The sequence below is a fragment of the Copadichromis virginalis genome, linkage group LG2 (genome assembly GCF_057382275.1).
Source record: "Copadichromis virginalis isolate Kocher_CV1m ecotype Utaka linkage group LG2, C_Virginalis_male_GT1.1, whole genome shotgun sequence".
NCBI lineage: Eukaryota > Metazoa > Chordata > Actinopteri > Cichliformes > Cichlidae > Copadichromis > Copadichromis virginalis.
This window is the reverse complement of record NC_140619.1, coordinates 20,341,891-20,364,248: the sequence shown is the minus strand read 5'-3', so window position 1 is coordinate 20,364,248 and position 22,358 is coordinate 20,341,891. Positions and strand designations below refer to the sequence as shown.

The 22,358-nt window shown below is 40.6% G+C and overlaps 1 protein-coding gene across 2 annotated transcripts; it reads right to left on the bottom strand.

Moving 5' to 3' along the window:
- Positions 1-529: 529 nt before the first annotated feature.
- On the bottom strand, positions 530-22,163 carry snx25 (sorting nexin 25). 2 transcript variants are annotated; one of them, XM_085472914.1, is made up of 22 exons: positions 21,878-22,158; positions 20,882-21,553; positions 20,056-20,140; positions 16,905-17,121; positions 16,101-16,273; positions 12,155-12,341; positions 11,661-11,731; positions 10,434-10,624; positions 8,500-8,631; positions 7,389-7,538; positions 7,121-7,246; positions 6,873-7,034; positions 6,462-6,593; positions 4,825-4,965; positions 4,251-4,364; positions 3,884-3,961; positions 2,446-2,529; positions 2,241-2,355; positions 2,065-2,131; positions 1,702-1,883; positions 1,482-1,582; positions 530-1,390 (listed from the first exon to the last, which is right to left on the bottom strand). In XM_085472914.1, exons 2-22 carry the CDS (start codon positions 21,233-21,235, stop codon positions 1,325-1,327), a joined length of 2,928 nt encoding a protein of 975 aa, XP_085329040.1. In that variant the 5' UTR covers positions 21,236-21,553; positions 21,878-22,158; the 3' UTR covers positions 530-1,324. The 2 variants fall into 2 exon arrangements, with proteins under 2 accessions (XP_085329040.1, XP_085329042.1); XM_085472916.1 differs by lacking the exons at positions 530-1,390; positions 1,482-1,582; positions 1,702-1,883; ... (1 more) ...; positions 2,241-2,355; positions 2,446-2,529 and adding an exon at positions 2,606-2,749 and having other exon boundaries at positions 21,878-22,163.
- Between the last annotated feature and the right edge of the window lie 195 nt (positions 22,164-22,358).

The following is a 22,358-nucleotide window of genomic DNA, read 5'->3' as shown; positions in this document are numbered from 1 at the left end:
TTTGTTCATTTGTTTGTTTCTACATGAGCTTTGATTTGATAAGTATCTGAGGCTGAGACCACGGGACTGTAAAAACGTGATTATTGGGCTTCATTTCTGTACTGAGCAGTCATTTTAAGATTAGCTAATTGTTATTTACTAGCTAATGTTGTTCATGAGACTAAAGTCATCTTACTTTGGTAATGTAAATATAATATGGCCAATATTAAAGTTATTATTATATTAACCATTATTAGTTATTACACCAGTGAACTTGAATTCACTGCTGTTGCAGTTATTTATATTTCCTATCACCTTAAATCTTCACTCAAAGTCAAGTATCTTTGACAGTGTATTATATATGAGAGACAAATATTGTTCTCTTAATATGTTGGCATTACTAAATGTAGCGCAATACTTGCATATCTCTGCTGTGACCTCTAAGCTCTTTCTAAACAAGCGACTACGTCATTGTGCTTCCCCCCCATACATACATACGTACATATACACACACACTTTTTTTTCCCCCCAAAGAAATGCAAAACTCACAACCGCTTTTTGTTTGCAATTTATTGCTTATATAAATGCTCTCTAAACAATTTTTGGTAAAAATAAAATCTATCAATAATAAATCATAAATAAAATCATCACAATGACTTTTACATTACATTGCACAATTATAAGCCTTATTACAAGAATCACAGAACAAGTGTTGCTCAGGTTGTGTGTAGAAGGAATGTTCAGAGGTATGTGGGCTGGGACTCACAGCGGTCGCCTCTAGAGGGCAACAGCGAGTCTGACTGTCTTTTTTTTGTCTTTAGTCAAGTCAGTCGATTATCTACTCTAAAAATTAAAGATGTACAAAGAAGTTGTCGACCAAACCACCATCATTTACATTTGAGTGAAACATTTCATTTCAGTCTGTTCTGGCACAGATGCTGAATGTCAGTGCTAGTGAAAGAATTATAATTATTTTTAAAAGAAAAACACAGATGTGAGTTGCTTAAGTCAAAAATACACTTTGTTCTTCTGTGATCAGTCTCATCAGACTGCAGTCTAGATAGGAAGAAGTCCCTGTGGTTTCTCCCTGTCCAAACGCAGGTTTAGAGATGCACCCTTCTGTCAGCAGCTTTGTCAGGAGAGTGTTAGGCCAACTTTTCACCGGTTCACAGCAAATTTCTTTGAACAGAGTCTTCGTGCATCTCAACTCTGACCAACGCAGCTTGCTTTCTGTCTGAGGATTCACCCAATGGCCCTCTCCCTGTTTGGCTTGGCAGTTTGTGATTGGTCAGCTACAGAAAGGCCTGAAAGACGAACCAGCCGATCCTCATTCTCATGCATGTGTTCAGATACTGTCCACCTCAGCCCTGAGCTCAGGACACAGCTCCTTTAGTAACATTTCCATCAATACCTAACAAACACAGGGAGACAGGGAAAAAATAAATGGCTAAGAAATCTTGTTTTAATGAAACGCTGATGTTGGAAATGTGTGTCACGCTTACATAGAGAAGGTGCTTATTGGCATTGGCCTCCTGCAGAGCACTGAAGATCTTGATGATGCCGTAGCGGGCATTCTGCTGGCCAACTAGATTTGTGAGTGCATCTGGTGGACGAGGAAAAGCATGCTGAATCAAGCACTTTATTCTTTATTTCTTTTACACTGCAAACATGTGCAATCATAATAAATGAAATAATAAGTCACGCCTGTGTGTGTGTTGCTACCTGGGATGTTGTCAAGTAGTTTCTGCTGAGCGCGCTCCTTGGTCTCAGTGCGTTCATAGTCCGTTCGAGCTTTGATATGTGGCGCCAGCTTGCCATCAGGCCAGAAGGTGTCCCTGAACACACTGATGTAGCACACCAACATCTGTTCACAGAAGATCCAGTTTACAGTGTCCCGGATCTGTCTGAAATACACAACAGAGGCCTGAAAACTTTCATCTCAGGAAAATGTACAATAGGTGTTACACTCTCTACCTTGCATAAGTTAACAAAGCCTCTGGATCTGGACTCGACAGATGAGATATTTTATTCTGGATCAACAATACTGCCAGACCACTGACTAAAAGAGTACTTGTTAGTACTTACTTGTTGATAGTTCGTCCAAATGTCACCTGGACTAGTGCAATTAAAGTCTTCCTCACCCACTTAAACACTGAGCAGGAAGACAGACAGAGAGGGAATGTATTCAGATAAACAGACTCTGAGGCAGTTAGAATTCACCAACACGAGCGTGTGTAACATCAAAACAGTGTCCTGCTCACTTCCTCTGAGTTCAAAGATCTCTCCTATGAGCATGAAGCAGGGTTCAGCCAGAGCATCTTTCCGCCCGTCTGTTTCATCGTAGTCTGACAAGTCACTGTCGTCATCGCCATCCTCCTATGAAGAAAATGTACAGCGCACATCATGCAAATGAGGATGCAGGACAGCATGGGAATGCTGCTTTACTCGTCGTGCATGAGTGTGTACCTCAGTATGGGAGAAAAAATCTCCAGGTAACCTCTCTAGGAAGGAGGCCAGTGAGAAAGAGGATTTCTTCTGAATAGACATCACCTTCAAACGTTATACAAGATATCATTACTATAAAATGGTCTGCATACAATGGACAAAATCATCCAGATAACACACCTATCAGGAAGGTCTGAAACATGAAAGGATCCCTGTGAAGCCACAAACACGGCCCTGTAATCAGCATCTCCTCATTAATGGTGCCAGTGTCAAATGAGTAGTGACCCTCTTATGAAGCGGCTCTGCCAGTGTTGCTGCTCGAACACTGCACAAAGCCATAAATGTGCGTAAAAGAGCATCAATAAGCTGCTGGTAATTAGAGCAATAACCTTGTATTTAATGGCCCATATCTGATGTAAGTAATTGCCGCTCATTAAATTCACAGGGTCAAAATTTCAGATTAAAGTAACAAACACAACTCATGTCAGAGAACTTTAGCTGATTAACTAATACAGGAAACTAATGCTTCTTCTGGTTTGGGGTTTAAAATAGATTGAGTTTTAATGAAGTTAAATGGTTATTTAACTTTTAAAAGTATTAAAACAGGAAAAGTAGAGCTGGGCGATTTAAGATTTTTTTCGTATCACGATATGTTTTTTTGTTTTTTTTTTCATTTCAGGCGATAACGATATCTATCACGATATAAGCCAAATAACTATATTGCTCACAAGTAAAATGTGAAATAATCAGCAGCTTGTTTTTATTTAAATATTTATTTCCCATAATAAGTTCAACAGGGTAGGTTTAACTTTTCTATCGAGGAAAAGTTATTTCGCAATACATATCGTTATCGTTCTATCGCCCAGCTCTAGGACAAAGTGGTGGCTTTGAAAAGAAAGGAAATATGTGATACAATTTTGGTCATTTCACACTGTACACCCACACAGTGGATTTGGAATAAGGTGAGGACTTTAAGGTAAAAAAGAATGATAACAAAAACTGCTGTAACATTCATGAATTACTGCATTTTGTCACTGCACTTCCATTTAATAGACGCTAAATAAAATATACAATTGCAAGACAACAATTTCACGTCTGGGTGGGGCCTGTTTCTTCATTATTTTATGAAAAAATAAAAATTGAAATTTATAGCCTCAGACAGGAAAATCCAGCATCGCATGAGGTCTATGGGCTGCAAACCTCTGGTAGTCATTAAACGTGAAGAATTAAGAAAATAATTATTATATGTACAATCACTGATGAATCTGTAAAAATAGGGAAACTGTAACTCCTACAGAGCTGATCTAATATGTCAGTTAATCCCATTGAGTTAACTTTATTTCAAATCCATTGTTGTTATGTACAGGCAATAAATTTAAAAAGAAATGTGCAAACACTTATGGAAATAAGCATATTATTCCCCGTTCTTTTTAAAATTGAAATATGAGAAATGGCTTACCTTCAGATGTTCTGGAGACGGGCTGAGGAAAGCATAGAGAGCCTCTGACTGGCACAACCGCTCATCTGTTAGGAGACGCTAACACACGACACACACACACACACACACCTGACGTTATCATCAACAGCTGTGATCATAAGCAGAATAAGCTTTTGTGAGCACAGACTTTGTAAGGTTACAGACCTCGTTACAGTGTAATATTTAATTAAAAGAGCTCACACATTTCATAGACTGAAATAGGTTGTGATTCAGCACCCTGGTTTTTGTGTGTTATAATTAACAATGTAGAGATAAAGTGAAGCATTTGTGATTGTATCACAGCAGGTGATAGAGATATAAAATATAGATGCAGCAGCTGCTTGTTTACCTGGAGAAAAGTGTTGAGTTGTGTTTTGCTTTTGTCCAAAAACTTCTGGTCAATAGATTTGAAGGGAAGTTTACTGAGTGATGGTAACTGGAGTTTCTTCAGTGATGGAAAACACTGAAGGAGAGACACATTAACAGGTGATGATTTTACACTAACAGGAGGCAAAAATATGTGTATTTTTGATTTCAACAGCTACTCTGTTTACTCTTGTTAGATTCAGAAATGCATTAACAACCATAAATTAGTCAATAGAGCAGACTGACTAAAAGCATGCAGCTCTCCAGATGTCACAGATATTAGATTTCATCTAAACCAATTTATCACTGTACAGTGACCACAGATGGTCACACAGAGGACTGGAAATGCTTCTAACAAACAGCAGTCTCTGCTTTCTGTGGCACATAGGCTGCAGTAAATCCATCATCACATTATTTTTTTTTGTTGAGAGTCTTTCCATTTCAGTGCTACACAGTGAGCTGATGACCTTACTGGTTTATTGTGCAGGGGACATTAAGCATTTAAACAACAAGGCAGCAGCTGTTGATCCATGTGTGCAGGATTGGTGCCTTGTTACCTCTGTGAGTTTGCGGTGCAACATTTGGAATTCAGTGAGTTTCCTCTGGACGCTCCAGCGACTGTTGGCCGTTTCTTCTCCTTCCACCAGGCTAACACACACACTGTAACAAGCTACAGTCTCACCACCTTCCTCTGCAGCCTGAAATACACACAAACATACACAATAAACCACCACCTCTTTACTCTGGAGAGAGATTACTTGGGAATTTCCAAAAAAAAAAACAAAAAAAAAAAAAAACAAAAAAAAAAAAAAAACCCACAACCCCAAAATGGACAGATGTAGTATCCATACAGGGCGTATCAAAAAGAATCTGATATCAAAAGGTGACACTTTTTTAAAATAAAGAATATACTTTAAAAAAGAAAAAAAGAATATAAAAACAATATTCCCAAGTGCTCAATGTGTCCCCCTCCAGCCACACAGCTTTAGTCCATACCACAGTCAAATCTGTCCCATACTTTTGAGTCAATGCAGCCACTGCTGTCGTTATGCTGCTCACAGATCCACTCTTTTTAACAATGCGCAATTAAGTCGTTATCGGTGAGTGGCCTTGAAATTAAGCTCTTTGAAATCAGAGGATTCTTTTTGACACAACCTGGATATTCTTTATTCAGGCACATTAATATATATGTGGTGGGGTGTGGCTCAGCTGCAGGGGAAGGGTGGAGCAGTGGAGTTCAGAGTGTACTGTCAGGGGAGGCTGACACACCTGACCCTGATCATCTAATCATGTCTCCCCTGTTAAAGATGTTGCCAGGACCGGAGGAGAGGGCGGTGTTGTGTGCTACAGGAGCAGGGCAGCCAGAAAGCTGCACATGTTGGGAAGTCCGTCAATAAAGGATGTGTTGAACTGCAACGCTGCTGTTGTCGGGTCCTTCATTGTCACAATATATTTTTATAATTTAGTATAAATTTACAAAGGATTTACACACGTAAGTACACGAAAGAACAAAATGAATGAAATGTGAATGACTAGGGTCAGATTTAATGTCGGCTGGAAAAACAATCGTTTAGCATTATAGAGATACTGTCAATATTCATTAACATAGGACAGTGTTAGGGCTGGCCTTAGTGCATGTTATGTGTAAGAGTTTTGAAGGACGAGACACTCAAGCAAACCTGCAGTGTCTTTGATTAACATCCAATGTTACAATGTTTAACACTAACTTTTCATTAAAAACATGCAGCCTGGTGAAAAACTAAAGAAAGAAAGAAAAATATGCTTCTACACACATCAAAGTAACAGTAATATTTTCACACACATACACGATCTGACTCTAAATGATGATTTCTGTTCTTCTATGAATTTAATGTGCACTGTTAGTAGATCAACCACAGAACTTTCCACTCCCACTGGGCCATTTCTGTGATTGCTGCATGAAGTTTAGTGAATCTAGTCCTGTATAGATAAAGAACAGAAATGTGCTTGATCTATACAAATGTATGTGTTGTCCAATCTATCTTCTATACTTAAGCATAAAGTATGCAGAGTATTAAATTATCTGTGCTGTGTGGCTCATTTGTTTCTTCTGTGCAAGAGCATAAAGGATGAAGGGCATGCTTGCAGACTGCTGTAAACTGTTTAGGTGAGTGCATCATTCGTTTCTACACTCAGGTTTGTTGTTTCCTTTTACCTCAGCTGTAGTTATCGTAGCCCTCCAATTCCCCAGGTTTTCACACCACCAGTCAGTCCTTGTGATGTGTTGCTGAAGTTCGCTGTGTTCTTTTTCCATGGCTCCTATTTCTTCTTTTAGTTTGCTTACTATCTGCAAAGCACACACCAGAGGCAGATAAGCACACGAGTTACAGTAAAATGACATTATGCTGAACCACAATAAATAAAAGTCTTTGCATTCAGAGGTGTTTTCAAAGCTCTACTTTACTTTAAAGTTGTCACATACTCTAGCAGGGACCACATCAGATAAATGGGAGTTTAACCCAATCAAACATCCTGCAATTGGTTCCACTTCATTCCAACATCCTGATACTCAATACTGAAGTGATCCAACAGACTGTATTTAGCACATTGACCTATATTTTGTTACCTTCTTGTCTGGTTTGGGTGCGTTCTGGATTGAGCCCAGGGCTTGTCGCTTGTACTCCAGTTTGTCATAGAGCTGGTGTAGTTTAGTAGCAGCATAGCTCGCCTGCTCATTGATTCCTTTACTGCCCTCGTCACACACCTCTCCTGTATCTAGACCCTGGCACTTCAGAGGATATAAAGAAAAACAAGTGTTAAACACATTCATTTAGTATTGTATGCATGTGTGTCGTTTGCGTATGAATGCCTCACCCCTTCTCCCTTTTCCTCTGGGCTACACCGCGATTGGCTGTGATGGTCGTCTCGTCTGATCAGCCTATCGTAGAGGTCGGACACCAGGAAGGAGGGGTAGTAACGCTCTCTCATTGTCTCAGCAACCTAAGGGATGTGTCAGTTTCCACTGTTACACACGCTTTTAATGATCGAAGTTCAACAGCTTTCTTTTGAGATTTTCAAGAAATCCACCGTCAGCTGCTGTAGCTACAGGTAGCTGCAGCTGGCTAAGCAGAGCAGCACATACCTGTTCTTGTAGTTTAACAAAGACTTGTGTTCCTCTGTTCCCCACCAAACTCTGCTGGATCTCTTTCAGAAGAAACTTCTCCACTGGAATGTCTCTGCTCTCCACAAAGAACTTCTGGTAAATTTCCCCAACAATTTGGGGCACCTCATTCTGTCAAACAAAAATTATTTTCTCACATACTTTTCTCACCGTTTTGAACATTTTTTGCTTCCCTTTTTTATACATACATACATACATACATACATACATACATACATACATACACACACATACATATATATTTTCACATTCACAAACTGTTACAATGGCTGATGCTCATGACCAAAGTTTTGAATAACAAATAATCTGAATAAAATTATCTTACTTCTTCACTCACCTTTCTTCCCCCCCCACTCACTGTGTTTATACAGAGCTCTACATTTATCATTAGTTAGTGTTAGTTAGTATTAGTCTCTGGATCACTAACGTCAACCGGTCAAGGCAGATGGCTGCCCATACCAGAGTCTGATTCTACCTGATTTCTTCCTGTTAAAAGGGAGTTTTTCCTTCCTACTATCGCCAACTGCTTGCTCATAGGGGGACATATGATCGTTGGGGTTTTCTCAACAGGCAAATGGGATTTGACACTATTTAAATAAAACTGAATTAATGTAATCTCTGTGAGCAAAAATCTCAAGTTTCTGTTTTTCTTATTTCTACCCTGAAGTCTTTGTGGTGCGAATGCAAGTGGACATCCTAAATTTGGTCACATCACTGGCTATAAAGGAGGTGAGTGAAAATAGTTTGCTTCAGACGGTAGATGAACTAACAAGCTGCACCAAAGCTTTTAATAAAACGAATAAAGTTTCTTTTAACTGTCAGTTACAGCCACACCAGCAGATTCCAAGTTTAAAGACATTAAAGCAAAAGACATTTGCTGACACTATGTGCAGTTATTTTCAAGTCTGATTTTGTGCACTGGACTCACAAAAAGCTTTATGCTACGTTTCTTTATACAAGACTGTTTAATAAAATTACATCAAGCACTCCAATTTTCTACTTTTGTGTACATCTCAGTATGAATGCCATCGCCTCGTCACACCTCGAGCTCTTGAATGTGTGCAGCCGTTACCTTGTTGGCAGTTTTCAGTGTTTCCACCAGTTCCCAGAAGCTTATCAGAGCTCTCTTATCTACTCTCTCCATGTAAACTCTGAAATGATCCCTGTAACTTGGATTACACAGGATGTCATCAAACTGGAGAATCTGCATAAGGGGAGAGAATTTTTAAAAAGAACCAAAGTAATTTCACACCTTACAGGAAATGAAGAGAGACCGCATTAGTTACATCAGCGGTCCCCAACCCCCGGGCCTCGGACCGGTACCGGTCCTTGAGTCGTTTGGTACCGGGCCGCGAGAGTTGAGGCTCAGGTGTGAAATGTATAGTTTTCAGGGTTTTTAATCGGTTTTCAGCGTTATTTTGTTATCGTTTACTCGGTTTTCCTTGGTCTTCTCATGTGTTATGAATAAATTCTTTTATTCTGTACCGGTACTAGTTTTATTTTGTTGTATTTATTAGAGATGGCACGATACCACTTTTTTCCGATACTGATATCATAAATTTGGATATCTGCCGATACCGATATGAATCCGATATAGTGATTTTTAATCAACAAAACTGTTTTTTTAAATATCTTGCTGCATTTTGTATAAGTTCATACTCAAGTTTAAAACAACAACTACACTAAAGCTATTCTGTTATACCTGTATGCAAAAAAATTATTTCATAGTTCAGCAATACTGATCAATCTAATAAACTTAAACCTACACCATCCTCCCTATTCTGGTATTTGAAAGAGTACTTAGCATAAATATTAAGCAACCTAACTAATAGGGTTCCAACTCCCAGCAACAACAAAAATAAATAAATAAAACAAAAATAGGGAACCACCCCTCACGCTCCACCTCATGATGCTTAATCGACGTAATCAACTTTAATTTGATGCAGTGTGAAAAAAAATGCACAGAAATCAATTATTTTTTCAAGAAATATTAAATAGATTCAACATCTTTCGTCAACAAAATTGCAGACTGCACAGATGGTACCTTCCCAAAGGAAAAAGTACTATAGCTTACTAGGGTATATATATTAGACTTAATAGTCACTATATACAGTAATGGACTTCTATACATTTTACATCAGATTAAAACTTTGGGTGTAAGATTCAGATAATTATTTATTAAAAGCTAGACATTTTAAATGAGAATAAGAAAGAAAAGTATGTCTTTGTGCCCCCTTTTCCCTGTTAATGCCCTATCGGCCCCCCTGGCTAAACTTTGCTAGATCCGCCCCTGCACAGTTACAGCCGTCAGCAACGTAGAAAAAGATCCTCGAGCAGAAAGTAATATTAAATACATTCTAACAACAGCTTATCAAGCTTAAACGTGCTGCTGTTGTTCAGCCGCTGGTTTCCTCTTTCTGGTGCAAAGTGGGCCAAAAACAAAGAAGAGAGACGGACTCGCGACAGAAAAGCCGATCAGCTGATCGTTAAGCAGTTTCATGATTGAAGTAGCAGCAAGAAGAGGCAGTCGCTCCATATATCGCTTGTTAAGCTTAACGCAGGAATGCTTTACAAACATTCAGAGATGGACTTACACACTTGCTTTACTTCTCTCGGGATAACTTTGTCGGAGATGAAATGCCGGGTTGCTAGCGAAGCCCCAAATGCTATCCAGACCACCACAGGTCCCGCATGCCACAGCCGCTCTATCACGTGATGCATACTGCTCCGACGTGCTAACGTTCTGAGGCGAGTTACGGCGTGTTGCAAGTTTTGTGAGGTGCTTTCGTGATATTTAATGGATCGGATTACATTTTTTATTTTTCTCCGATATCCGATCCAGTAATTTAGGTCAGTATCGGACCGATACGTAATATCGGATCGGTCCATCTCTAGTATTTATCCACGACACCTTAAAGGCCGGTCCATGAAAATATTGTCGGGAATAAACCGGTCCGTGGCGCAAAAAAGGTTGGGGACCGCTGAGTTACATGACATATTATTTACCTTCTGGCTTTGAGGCTCGTCGTTGTCATCGGCCCCTCCTTCCTCACTATTCTCATAGTTTGGCCCTCCAAGGAGGCGGATCCTTTTTTCACATTGTTTCTTAGCAACAGTCAGCTGATTGATATATCTTTTCATATCTCTGGCTCTCAGCAGGTCGGCCTTCATGGCTGCTGACTCTTTACCTTTTTTCTCTAAGGGAGAGGGAAAGTCTGTCTGAGCAAGTTCTGGCCACATAATAACACAAAGGCGCACAATCACCTGGTGTGGAGCCACTGAACTATCGGGATAAAGCTGATACATACCGATGGCCTGATTCTATGAAAATGTGCTTCAAGCTAAGCACACCAGCAAGTGAACTTTATTGGTCATTGATTTTCAGATACAGCATGTGAATGCACTTGCAGTTTCTACAGCCGACTGGCCTTTAAATGTACTCATGAATTCATTCACTGCTGAACAGGGACTGTGTGTTTCAACAGCAAACAGCCTGTGCAAACAGAAACCAGTACTGGGTCTCCAAAATCCCCAAAAGCAAATTGAAAAAGTGCTGGTCTATACTGTGTAGTCCAGCAGGATCACACAGTATAGATAGTATAGTGTTTAAAAGTGCACATGGAGACAGTTTATGGACCATTTCCCCCCCTCAATCAATGAGAATAAAAATTAGGCTCTGCACTGCAGGGCAGTTCAAATCCACTCATTCCCTTGTTTTGTTTGTAAATCTGTATCAGCTGGTGCTGTGTGTCCATCCGTTTCAAACTTTTACATACAATACTTACCTTCAGACCCAACCACCTGCAACACTAATGATGGGACTCAGTGGTTGGGTCTGAAGGTAAGTATTGTATGTAAAAGTTTGAAACTGACGGGAATCAGCCTTTGCTGCAATACATTTACGACTAAAGTCACTCTGGTAATGTCATTATAACCACGCTCACACAGCTGTCCTGAAACTTCGCTTTCATTGTCACTTCCTGGTCCTTAAAAGTCTTTGACACGAGGCTGAACTCAGGCATATTGCAAGTGTCTGACAGATAAATGTTCACATCACTTCTCTTCAAATTGTTGCAAAACAAGCAGAATTGTGACTGTACTCTTATTGTTTACTTCTATGAATGAATGCCTATATTGCATACCTGGCTAGCTTTTTAGGGGCAGTGAACGTGAACTGAAACGCTGCCATACTTTTGAGGTTTTAAATGCAGGAAACTGTAGTGTTGTCTGTACCTTTCTGCTTCTTGAGCTGAGGCAGGCTGCTGATGGTGGTGGCATGAATAATCTCTACCACGATCTGATACCTACAAAGGAGGAAAGACGGGAGACAAATACAATTATTAGATGAATTACGTCACAGAAAGATGGAAATATAGTATGGAAAGTGACGAGGCCAAAATAAATCAAAACAAACAAAAAGAAGAAACATTTCAAAAAGAAGCCAGTACTGAGCCACCATTTCTCAAACTAACGAGACAATATAGCAGTATCATGTCTACCCCGCATTTAGATCAAGTATATTGCTGCAGAGACATTGTCTGTTCCCATGGTAACCCCTGAGCAGCAAACATGTTGGTGGCTAAGACTGCCTGGTTAACATGTTTGTCATTATGTATATAAGGACACACGTGGTTTGTTTAATTTGACTCTATGTAGGTACAGGATAGTCTACTTAAATGAGGTAATGTAGGCATCTACTGTGTGTGTGCACGTTGTCACTGTCATGCCTGAGTTGCTTGAGGAAATTGACATCAGTAGAAGTTGATATCAGTTTGATAAAGTCTTCATAGGAGGCAGCGTAGGTGTAGGCTTTCTTCTGCTGCTCAGCCTGCTGCTCCCTCTTTTCCAGCTGAGACAACAACATCCTGTTTATGGAATCTGGATCGCTGAGTACCTCTACCAACGGCTTCAGGACTGGAGAACACACACACACAAAGATAAAAATACGTTGATGTAAAAAGGACGGACAAATGCTCTTGATGAAGTTAGAACCACAGATTTCTGTGACGCATAATAAAATGAGACACTGATCTTAAAAATAAAAAAAAAATAAAAAAAAATCCTAGGTGTGGGAAATTGAGGAATGCAGTTCTAGAAACAGAGCAGCAGCTAGACATCAAGATATCACACATTTTCTTAATACTATCGTTTCATCGTTCCTTCTCACAGTAGGAACACAACAACAGCTGCATTCAAAACAACACTGACAACACACCTGCTCAAGAGGAAAGGATGACCACAGAGTTTGTAAGATTCCAGTTTTTCTCAGTTGAATTCCAACTTTTTTTGAAGTTTTCTGGTTTTTCATCAGGTAAATTTTCCAGAACAGCTCAAACATGCAGCAAAACATTACAGATAAATAACAAAAGTCCATTGATTCGTGTGTCGGGCCAGCAAAATTGAACATTTGTTTCATTTCACACCATGTAAACCAACATGTACTCTGGAAACAAGAGCCAAGTGCAGAAGTAACAGTGTGACGCTCTGCTGCAATGCAGGAGAAGAAGAAAAAGTGTTCTGTATCTTCCTGCATTCTTTTTTCCTCTCCTTGCTTCACTGCCACACTTCCCTTGTGAGTCAGTGCTGTTACAACAGCTAAGAGTACATTTTGCAATGCTCAATAATTAGATGACAATTAAATTATTTATAACATGCAGTAATGTCCAAAGACTGGGCCACTCGTCATTTGTTATATTTTGTTACAACCCTAACAGGTGTTGTTAGTGGGTGTGTTCTGCTTTCCTTCTCCCCTGCCTGCAGCTGCCACACATTTTCCTGTGAGGAGCCACCAGTGTGGAGCATGCTCTGCTCACCAATCATCATCCAACACTATAAAAAGATCTGGTGTGGAGTTGCTCGGACTCAGTGTGTGCCAGCCTGAGAGTGATGAGCTGTAGTGAAGTGCTTTGCCTGAGTTTGGACTGAAATTAATGGTGGAGCTACTAGTGAGCAGCAAAGCCTTTTCCTTTGGCTATTTAATAATCTCTCTGAGTTGAATCCTTTGTAAGAAAATTATTATTTTCACTATTGTTACTCCCCTCATCCCTTGGTCTTTATTCAAGGTACAAAGACTGGAAGGAATATGAGTCCAGTCTTTGTCCAGAGGAATGTTTTTGTTTGTTGAGCCACACTGACCTATGAGTCATTCATTCAAAAAAAAGCAAGCATCTAATTCAAGAAAAGAAGCAATGCTGTCTCCAAACATACCAGGAAACTTAGCAAAGAGACAGTTTATATTGTATTTTTAGGCGCTTTGTTGCTAAAAGCCTGTCACAATAATATTTGTTCCAATTTCTTTATTCAAATCTAGTAAAAATCCCAACGGCAGGACACTTTGACAGGCAGAAAATGCACCAACAAGGTGATCTTGTCATATCTTGACAAAGTTTACATCTACATGGTTTTAAAAAAAAAAAAAAAAAAAGGTAAAAGAAAATGAGGAAACTGGCAAAGTAGAGGACAAAAGAAGAAGTGACAGGCATAAAAAGCAATCTACAGCAGATGGAGAGTAAGTGAAAGTCATGTAATAGGCAAAAACCAACAAAGACGTGACACAGGACCTGAGAAATCCGTCTGACCCTGCAGCTGATCTAAATACTGTTTGTTCAAACGTCACCAGAAATGGGATAAAAGGTGGAGATATGTCCAAAAGGAAAAAAAAAAAAAAAAAAAAAAAAAAAGAATCAGTGGCAGGAGTAAGTGATAATTACTGCATTTTACCAATGTAGTAAAAGCATGTGTGGATATTTAAAAAAAAAAAAAGGGGAACACACTGGAACACACACTGGCCTCCCAGCGCGCAGACCTCAACATTACTGAGGCAGTGTGAGTTCATCGACACAGAAACAAACAAAAGACAGCCAACACCCAAAGAAGACCTGAAATGAACTATACCAGACTGTGCTGAAGAATAAAGGTGGTCATACAAATATTGACTTTAAAGCTAGTGAGAATTGTACAGACACTGTTTTTGCCTTATATTATTGTATTGACATGTATGCTTGGCTATGATTCAATAAATCGCTGCACCCGTTTCTTATTTTCCTAGCAAAATCAAAAGAAATTAAAGAACTCAAGAGTTCTACATAGTATTGTATATTAAAGAGTAAAACTATTCAGCAGAATTGTATATTTATTCTTTGTTTATCAAACACACCTGAAGAGCTGCGAGTGTTATGCATCTATGTCAACAACACCTCAGTGTTACATCTCTTTCACTGAGCAGGTGCAACTATTAAACAACTAGAGGAAAGGAGACACCATTTGTGTTTTTAATTACAACTGTGCTTATCATGAATTGTGTCCTAATGTGTTGAGTAAAGTTTCATTCTATTTAAATGAAATTCATTCACAGCGTATGTTTAATTCCCCAATTATGGGAGTGTGACACTGACAAACGGAGTCCACCAAGAGGATGGTGCACATTTCATCACCATGTCTGCACTGTGGAGCTGATTCAACTACCGTATTTCCCGGACTACAAAGCGCACCTGAATATTAGCCGCACAAGCTAAAATCAGGGGAAAATCCTGTTTTGTACATACATTAGCCGCACCTGACCAAAAGCCGCAGGTGTTTCAATGTTGACTTATCATATGTAAGAGAATATACACAAAGCGAATTGTCAGGAAAGAGATGGCTGTTTGGAGACACACCTCTTTTATTAATATTTTGAAAAACAAGTTATGGGTACATATTTGCACATGTGCTGTGCTTCATAAATGAGTAACAAATGTAGTACATAACAGTAACCTACAGCACACCAGAAAAATAGATTCGGACTACCTTTTAGGCTCAGGTGCAGTGACACGGCTTTAACAAGAAGAAAAGCCAGTCATTCACCACCATCTTTCTCATCTTCCTGCGCACTAAAACCACCAAAGTCCTCTTCTCCAGTGTCGGAAACGAACAGGTTCAGGATGGCTTCGTCATCCACTCTCAGCTTCTTTCCTTCGTTGTCACTTTCAAAACCAAACAAATCCTCATTGTCAGTGTCAGAGTCGAACACCCTCTGAAGGGCCGTGGCGGTGTCCTCCTCTTCATCATGCAGCAGTCCAGCCCTTCGAAATCCGTTGGTGATCGTGGATGTTTTCACACTTTTCCACGCTGTCAGAATCCACCGGTGGAGTTGAGCATAACTTGCTTTTCGCAAGTTTATCGCCGCTCGTCATCCACGCCTCCCACTGAACGCGTAGCGCTACTTTGAAGTTTGTTTTTCGCGCTACTTCGTACGGCACTACGTTGCCTGGAGGATGGACATGTGACCAACATACCACTCTTGAACCCCGATCCTTCCGCCAGGCAACGTAGTGCCGTACAACAGCGGAACAAACAAAACAAATAGTCTTACGATATCACAAAAATCATGGACAATCTATAGAAAAGCCGCACCTGACTAAAAGCCGCAGGGTTCAAAGCTGGTGCAAAAAGTAGCGGCTTATAGCCCGACAATTACGGTACTCTTGTGTTTAATGACTTGGAGTAGAGCCAAAATAAAGATATAAACATTCAACGACTGCTACTTTTAATAACAATCCATAAGACAAAAAAGCAATGACTTATAAACAGTACATTAAAACAGAACATATTATTCTTTGACAACAATAATGCATGTATGTGACAATGACCAATTAGAATCAGAATTCTTTATTAATCCCCAAGGAAGTTATGTACCTTTATTAGTGATGACTTCAGTGAGACAGCAGCGTAGTGTGTGCGACTTGGCATCCTTTTGTGGCAGCAGACATAGCAGTAGTATTCTGGCTACACAGCGGAGGAAGGCCAGCTCCGATTCCGGACTGACCAAACAGGGATGGAGAGGAAACGGCCGAGCCACTTCCTCTGGTCTGGGGAGACACACAGACACACACACACACACACACACACACCTTAGATGTCCGATTATATTACGTGAGCTAAAGCTTCGCTCCCTCTGTTATTCATACTTCAGCTGTGTTGTAGCTCGCTGTTTTTGCTTCTAAAGACATGCTGCTGCTGCTACATTGTTCCCAAGCAATTGGAAATTAGGCAGACCAGACATCACAGCAGTGCAATCAAATCATAAGTCTCGTCTGACTGGCCAAGATAATAAAACCAGATGATGTGTGAATCATCGCTCTGTCTGTTCTTTTTCCTGCACACACATGTGTGATAGTGTACCTGGCACACACTGAAGGGGGATTTTAATGCGGTTACGCTGGACCAAATTGCAGTAATTTCACACCATCTGTGTACATAAAATTATGGTACTAGGTATGGACACTGGTGGGAAGAGAAATCTTTTTCAGTAACAAATCAAAGATGGAACATATTTCCTGATAAACAACTGTGAGTCATACCTGTGCAAAGAAAGCTGTTAGAGGCTCAGTGACTCTGACAGTAACAACACATTATTTCACTAGCTTTCCCATCCTTGATTTGCAGGTGATGAATATTGTGGGAGAACTTCATACAATTAAAGAGTGTGTGTTAGTGCACCTTGCAGATGCAGCTTTGAGGTCGGTGAAGTGTGTGTGTAGAATCCGGATGCTGTCATAACACACTACGTTGACGAGGTCGATCTCAGCAAGCCTGGATCTCAACTGCCCGATCATCTGCCACCAGTCCTCTGACAGCATGGAGTACAACTGGCCTTCATCATGACTCAAAGGAATGTACCAGGATAGGATATAGTCTCTGTAGGCATAGTCAAACACTGCGGAGACAGCAAAAGAAAATCTAAATCCAGTTTTTGTTAGAATAGACAAACAGCTGCAGTCAGTACTCTTCTGACAGTAACACCAAATGGCTTTTTTACATTTCAAACTTTTGATGCACAAAAAAAAAACAAAACAAAACACAAACCCTGTATAAACTCTGTTTTCAATGAGCCACTGAAGACCACAACGGGTGCATCGAGTTTCATTTCCCCAAAGCCCAGGTGCAGCTTATGAAAGCTGGAGGGTGGTTCACGCTTTCCATCATCTACTTTCTGTGCCCGCTTTTCTGTAAACGGTCCCCAGCCCTCCCCCCCGAGAGCTTATCCCAGCATTCATTCTGTGAGGGGAAAGCTGTAACTGGAAACTGGACAGCTCACCACCTCATCACAGAGCTGACCCTTAGATGCACAAAAACAAACAAACAAAACACTGGCAATCCCTCACACTCACTTTCAAATGATGTAACTACAGGAAGAATATAGGAGGAGACACCTACTACAGCACCTGGAAAAAAAACTGACAGAAATATATAAATAACACACCCAGACTCCACACAGACGGCTGCAACTGGAAGGTTAATTTTAACCCTGGGAACACCATAGCTTAACAGTGAGCGCTCTGCTTTAACTAGCTGCTGAAAAACAGATTTTACTGGTCAAATCTTTAACTTACAAACTGCACAAAGAGCAAAATCACAGGGAAAAAAAAAAAAAAAAAAAATCAGATGCAATCCAAATATGAGCAGCTCGTCCAGTATTCTAAACAGTACAACATATACGTAAAAAATGAATTCAACTGTAAAAATTAAATTAATATTATCACTTGAATAACTGCATACTGATCGAGTTATGCTTTGAAGTACAGTGTGGCACTTCCCCTTCTCTGTGAAATTCAGTTTTAATGTGTGAACCAAACCAATTGTTCTGTTGTGATCTTTTAACTAAATGCAGAATCTCTCTGTCTTTGAAGTGTATGCAGTGATCCAAGCGAACCCTCTGTAGATTATATACAGCACATTATCAACATGTACTGTATGTTGCAGAACAGGAGGAGAAGCACCCTAATACTCACAACGGACATGACCAGCATTCACTCTTGTAAGGAATGACTGTAAAGCACATACTTTGTCACCTTCTTGGGGTTTTTCCCTTTAACCAGAGACATGCAAGTTAAGCGACCATACAACCTCTATGTGTGCCTTTAGACACTGGAACTGACCAGGATCAGTGCTTTAGAAACAGATGAAGAGGGGGGATGAATGGTTAGAGAGGTTAGCACTCTAATAACAGATAAAGACCAATCTTGCACAATTGGATTTGCTCCATTTCTCAGTTTCCACTTCAAACAACATTATGCTCTCATACTACTTCTTCATCTTTTTAAAAAAAATGAATAAAATAAATGAGACACAGTTCAGAAGGTATTTTGTGCTGAGCACTCACAGTAAGCTCCTCTGGAAAGGTTCTAACTAGAATGCAAGTATTCTGCTTGCTTTAAATGCATAACTCTAAAGAATCCCACAAAACACATCAAGGTATATCAAGGCATCAGTTCACTGACACAGCCCGTCTTGATTATAAAGCTAATAATGTCATAAGCTTGTATCACACTGCAATCAAAGGACCATTTTTTAAAAACACACAGAAGGATGTGCAAACACACACCCTCAGTGTAAATCCTGGAGCCATCTGTTACTTGGCAGGCACATGCACTGATCTACTGAGCGTGCATGGGTGTGCAAGTGTCTGTTTGCGGATCCCAGTGTGTACGTGTCTTTAACCTTCTACTGGTTTAATGTGTGGGAGAGATGGGTGACAGGTCGTGGTGAATGACAGAAGCAGAGCTCCGTCAGTCAGCAATTTTGTCAAAAACAGAAGTTGAAACTTTTTCCATCAGTCAGTCATTTCAGGAAAGGTCTCCTAATACTACTGAGAGTGAAAAACAGATTTTAATGCTGTGTAAGCTTCAAGTTTTCAATATGAAAAAAAGCAAAGTTTTTTTTTTCAAAACAGAGCCAGCCACAATAAGAATCAACATGACTATCCTTTTGAATCACCACTGTCGAAGTGCAGTATTATACAATGTATTGTAATGCCACCAAAATATGTCTAATTCAATGACTGGAGAGAAGGCAGTGTTGATGCTGTAAAGTACTACATTTTAAAAATTTTACGTTTTCCCAGCTCTCAACTCTGAATAACACCAGTGAGAATGGATGTCCTTATTACAGTCATCTCAAAGTTAAGACCACAGCTGCTGTTCATGTATTTTGTTTGAGAGTGGCAGCCAATCAGGAGCATTAATGGACAGGAAAGGGAGCTGAAACATTTTGTTTCAGACAGTGTTATGAACTGAGAGGCTAGACCGAGGCCCAATGTAAGATAAGCTACTACGGTAGAGTCCACAAACAAAACAAAACAAAACATAATGCAGAGCTTGAAAAGAGCATAAATGCTAAAGGAAAAGTCTTTTTATGGAATTTTGAACTTTTTATACGTGGAATTCAAACACTGAAATAACTGAAACTGAAATTTTGAGGAAGACACATTCATGTTTGCTTCTGAAGTTTTTTTTTGTTTTGTTTTGTTTTTTTTGCTTCTGAAGTCCTTCAAAAAAGTAGCATGAATAATCAATGAAAATCTCACTCTTCTGCAATCGCCAATTTAAAGCCTTTCAAAAAATGACCACACTTGACTCTCAAGTGATCTCAGACGTCTGACTGTCATATGATCCAATTTCAGAATCCTGATTCGCTCACACATTTTACTCTATAAAGACAGGATGCCACAAAAATGGCAGAAACAGAAGAAGCAATTGGGGGTTTTTTAAGTTCTTTTTAACATCATCTGCTAGAATATCAAAATCTCCTCACACATCAATAGCTCCTCATGCATTCACATAAATGTGCCATAAAACAGGTGACTAATTACCTTCCTTCAGGGTTTTGTCCACATTGTGCGACACCACCACCCTCCTGCTCTGGCTTGACTCCTGAACTGGCACCAAAAAACGAACCTGAAAAGTAGCCAAACAGGCAATTCCAGTTAAGGAACAACATAAAAACAGGAAATACAAGGAGAGAAGAGAGCTAGGACTTAGAACTGTGTGTCCAGAAGGCCTAAAATCATGACAAATGAAGCAGCCTAAATTGGTCACAGCTCATGCAACATGTCACTCAGACTAATGTTTGTGACAATACTCATCAACTGTCGACATCAATAAGTCATAAGCGCCACAAAACATCAAACATCACAGATGAAAGGCAGCCGCTGGGCTGAGGGATGCCACCAACCGGCTGCAAACACCCAAAGGCTTTCCTTAAAGAATAAATTACCATTTGTTGTGTGTATGCATGTGCTCAGTGTTGCGAATCAGGCTAAATCCAGAAGAATGACTGTACCTCTTCTATTATAGAACACAGCAAGGATAAAAGAGTCGGGAGACATCATCAGAGAGACAGATTGGGTACAAATGCTGAGGTGGAAGGAAATTAATTGGGGCAGGAAACAAGGGGGTGGAATGGTTGAGAAGGCCAAATCAGGAGGCAAAATGTAAAACATCAGATGCTCAACAGATCTAGTTTGTCAATAACGCAGAGTGTGCAAAAAGCCCTTAGATATAAGTCTGCATGTCAGCAGTAAACAATGTTTTCTGATGAGACACAGTGTGATCCTAATGAGATGTCGCACAGAGCTACAGTTTGCGTTCCTGGAGGTGTGCTGCATGTCCCTTAATGAATTTAAGGGGTCTTCTTACCATGAGCTTGTTGAAGAACTCCAGCCATTCAGAAGGCTGCCTCCTGCTCCGGTTAAAGCAGCTGACTTTGAGAGGACTCTTCCTGACCAGCAGGGCAAAGCTCCCAGCCAGGAAACACAGGAGGGCGAATGACACATAGATGAAGAGCTTTAAGAAGAACGAGGTGAGAGACAGGCCTCCCCATGCCAGCTGAAATACTACTGCTGCCACCACGCCCAGGCAGAAGGCTGGGACGAACCGGAAAGATGAGCCGATTGAGGAGGTAGAAGCTGCGGACATGGGCCCCTCTTCCTCTCCCCCAGTATTGCTTCTCCCTCCAGCCGGTGATGTAGTGGTACTCGAGGGGGTGGGCATACTGCGACCCCACCATCCATATATGTGTCACTGCTAGTTATGCTGAAACCTCGCTCCGCTGGTTTGCACGCCAAGTCCCAGCGAGAGGTATACTGTGTACACTCGTGTATACCCTCGCCTACAAAACTGTCTCCAAAAAGAGGCATCCCCGCTCTGACATCTCCTCACCAGACACACGCCGCTATGTTCCCCCACGCTCCTAGCGTCGGCCCGCCTGGCAGCAACAATCACGGACCCCCGAGAGCTTTCTCAGCCACAACACGGCGCTCCAGACAACAAAAGAGGGCACCGGGCTTCTCCTGGGAAAGGCGTCAGGAGCTATCAGAAAGCAGAGACAGGGAGAGAGCAAGGAGTAAATGGATGGAGAAACAACCACCGTCACCTTGGAGACACTTTCGGTGGAAGGGTAGCTCACCGACTGTCGTTTACAATCTAAGCTAGCAAGAAGCTACGCTAGAAAGCCAGCATAAGTTGCCGTTACCTGCTTCAAAACGAGGAAGAAAAAAATTTATAAAATACAAGGAAGAGTCGAGCAACCTCGAACTTCTGTGTTCTTTGGCTGCCAAGCTAACTGCAACAGGCGGCTAACTAGCTCGCGTGCTAATTAAGCAATTTAACTTCAGCTAACGTTAGCTTACTCACCTATCGTTAAAAATCGGGGTGGACGATAACAACGCTACATTCCCGCTTTTCTCTCCGTAAAAGAATGTTCCACGGGCCGTTTAGTAATGTATTAAAGGTGCCATAAACGCAGCGAGAAAAAATGTCTCCAGTTCAAAAGCCCCTGAAAGATAAAAAAAAAACAAGTACTGTGTTGTTTTACTTGAGCTCCAGCTGACTGACAATCTCTCTAAACGTGAAAGGGTGTTAGCCAATCAGCGCCGGCATTAACCACCGACGGCGCGTCTGTTTTAACTCTGGAGATGGTGTGATTGGACGGGGGTTTCGCTTGAACCTATCTGTAGCAGGGAAAGCACCGCCCATCGGGCAAGTTGGTTATGCTAATTAAGCACACAGCCAGATACAGGATAATAGTTGGCTTATGATTGCGTAGATTTTTTTAATTTTACAGATACTGGCGTAAACAAAGGCGATACTGTGTATTTACACAATGATAATTTAG

Coding starts and splice junctions, on each gene's coding strand:
- snx25 (XM_085472914.1), bottom strand. CDS start 21,235: ATGCCCACCCCCTCGAGTACCACTACATCACCGGCTGGAGGGAGAAGC. Junction 11,732..12,154: donor AATTTCCTCAAGCAACTCAG/GCATGACAGTGA, acceptor CCTCCTTTGTAG/GTATCAGATCGTGGTAGAGA. Junction 1,884..2,064: donor TTTGGACGAACTATCAACAA/GTAAGTACTAAC, acceptor TGTGTATTTCAG/ACAGATCCGGGACACTGTAA.